Source organism: Condylura cristata, unplaced genomic scaffold, assembly GCF_000260355.1.
Source record: "Condylura cristata isolate star-nosed mole 26May11 unplaced genomic scaffold, ConCri1.0 scaffold00013, whole genome shotgun sequence".
Lineage (NCBI taxonomy): Eukaryota > Metazoa > Chordata > Mammalia > Eulipotyphla > Talpidae > Condylura > Condylura cristata.
In genome coordinates this window covers 7,178,461-7,179,787 of record NW_004567114.1, presented here as the reverse complement: position 1 = coordinate 7,179,787, position 1,327 = coordinate 7,178,461, and the positions used below count along the sequence as shown (strand labels likewise).

The 1,327-nt window shown below is 57.2% G+C and overlaps 1 protein-coding gene across 1 annotated transcript in view; it reads left to right on the top strand.

Annotated features, from left to right (window-relative positions):
- The first annotated feature begins 1,156 nt into the window (after nucleotides 1-1,156).
- Nucleotides 1,157-1,327, top strand: part of UNC79 (unc-79 homolog (C. elegans)) — a 216,593-nt gene continuing 216,422 nt past the window's right edge. The window contains exon 1 of the mRNA XM_004681598.2: nucleotides 1,157-1,210. Coding sequence (XP_004681655.2) covers nucleotides 1,189-1,210 — 22 coding nt within the window. The 5' untranslated portion in view covers nucleotides 1,157-1,188. The remainder of the gene's footprint in view (nucleotides 1,211-1,327) is intronic.

Below are 1,327 nucleotides of genomic sequence, written 5' to 3'. Positions count from 1 at the left end.
ATCCATCCACCCATCTATCCCAAAATTTAGGTGACAGGACAGATTTTATTGTTCCCCCTTTACAGACGAAGAACTTAAGGCTTAGTGAGATTTAAAGATCGGTCTTGAATAAGTAGTAATCTGAGTCTTGAATCTGGTTCTTGCTGATTCCGAGTCCAGGCTCAAAGTCTATCCATTCTGTAGCTGATTCTTTAAGTACCTTCACTTAATATCGCAGTCCTTTTCCATTGGCTTCGTGCGGTTTCCCGGTGGAGGGGCTTCCTAACGCGCCCAAGTCCAACCTGGGTGGTTACTAGGGAACACACCTGGGTTCCTCCAGTCGCCAACCTTTCAGCTTCTTTTTTTGTGGCCCTGCCAGATTCACCATCCATAGAAATCTCCTCTTTCTCTAGCCCCAACTCCCAAGTCTTCTCACAGCCCCCTAGCAGTGGGACTTCCCATACTAATCATCAGCAGGAGAGCCCATCAGACAGGGGAGACAGAGGGCACGGACCGTAGCACGCCGGGAAGCCATGCGGAGGGTTAATTCTGCATTTCCTTCCTCGCGGTCCCCAGGAGCATCCTCGCCGCCCTCCGGCCCTGGCTCTCTCCAGCACGCCCCGGATCCTCCTCCCCCTCCTTCCTCTTGGAGGAGGTTGAGTCGAAGCGTGGGACGCACCTGTGTCCCTCTCCGGTCACCCTGTTGAGGCACCGGGAGCTGCTCCCGCAGCAGGATTTACAGGCCCGGAGAACGCCAATGGGAGATGCAAATGGTCGGGGACTCCGGCACTTTAAGAGGCTTTTCTCTGGGAAACACCCGGCCCCTCCGAGCGCCTTATGAATGGAAATACTCCTCCCCCGGTCGAGCCCATTTTCCCATTTCACCAGGAGCCGCAGCTTGCTCTCTCCTTTCGGTCTCCCCGCCCACATCAACGCGGGCAGCTCCAGGAGGGGACGGACAGGAAGCCTTTGGCCGCCTATTAAATCCCACCCATTTCTCCGGGGGCGATTTCCTAACCTTCCGGGACCGAATTCTGCAATTTGATGTGCGTTTTGTCCGAATGGTAGCGACACGGGCCTAAGGGAGGGGGAAAGCGAGGGGGTGGGGGGTGGGGGGTATGCGCTCTTTTCCTCGCAACATCGCTGGCGGAGCGAGGGAGCTCACACGACACAGATTTTGGGGCAAAGCCTTTCCATCTGGACAGCACCATGTCCACCAAAGCGGAGCAGTGTAAGTAGCAGCCGGCCCGGCGTTCCGGCCCGGCCTCCGGCTGGGAGCTATTGCAGTTGCGGCGTTTGCGGCTGCCGGGAGACCTTGGCATCGTGCTGGTGCGGGGGTGGGGGCTGA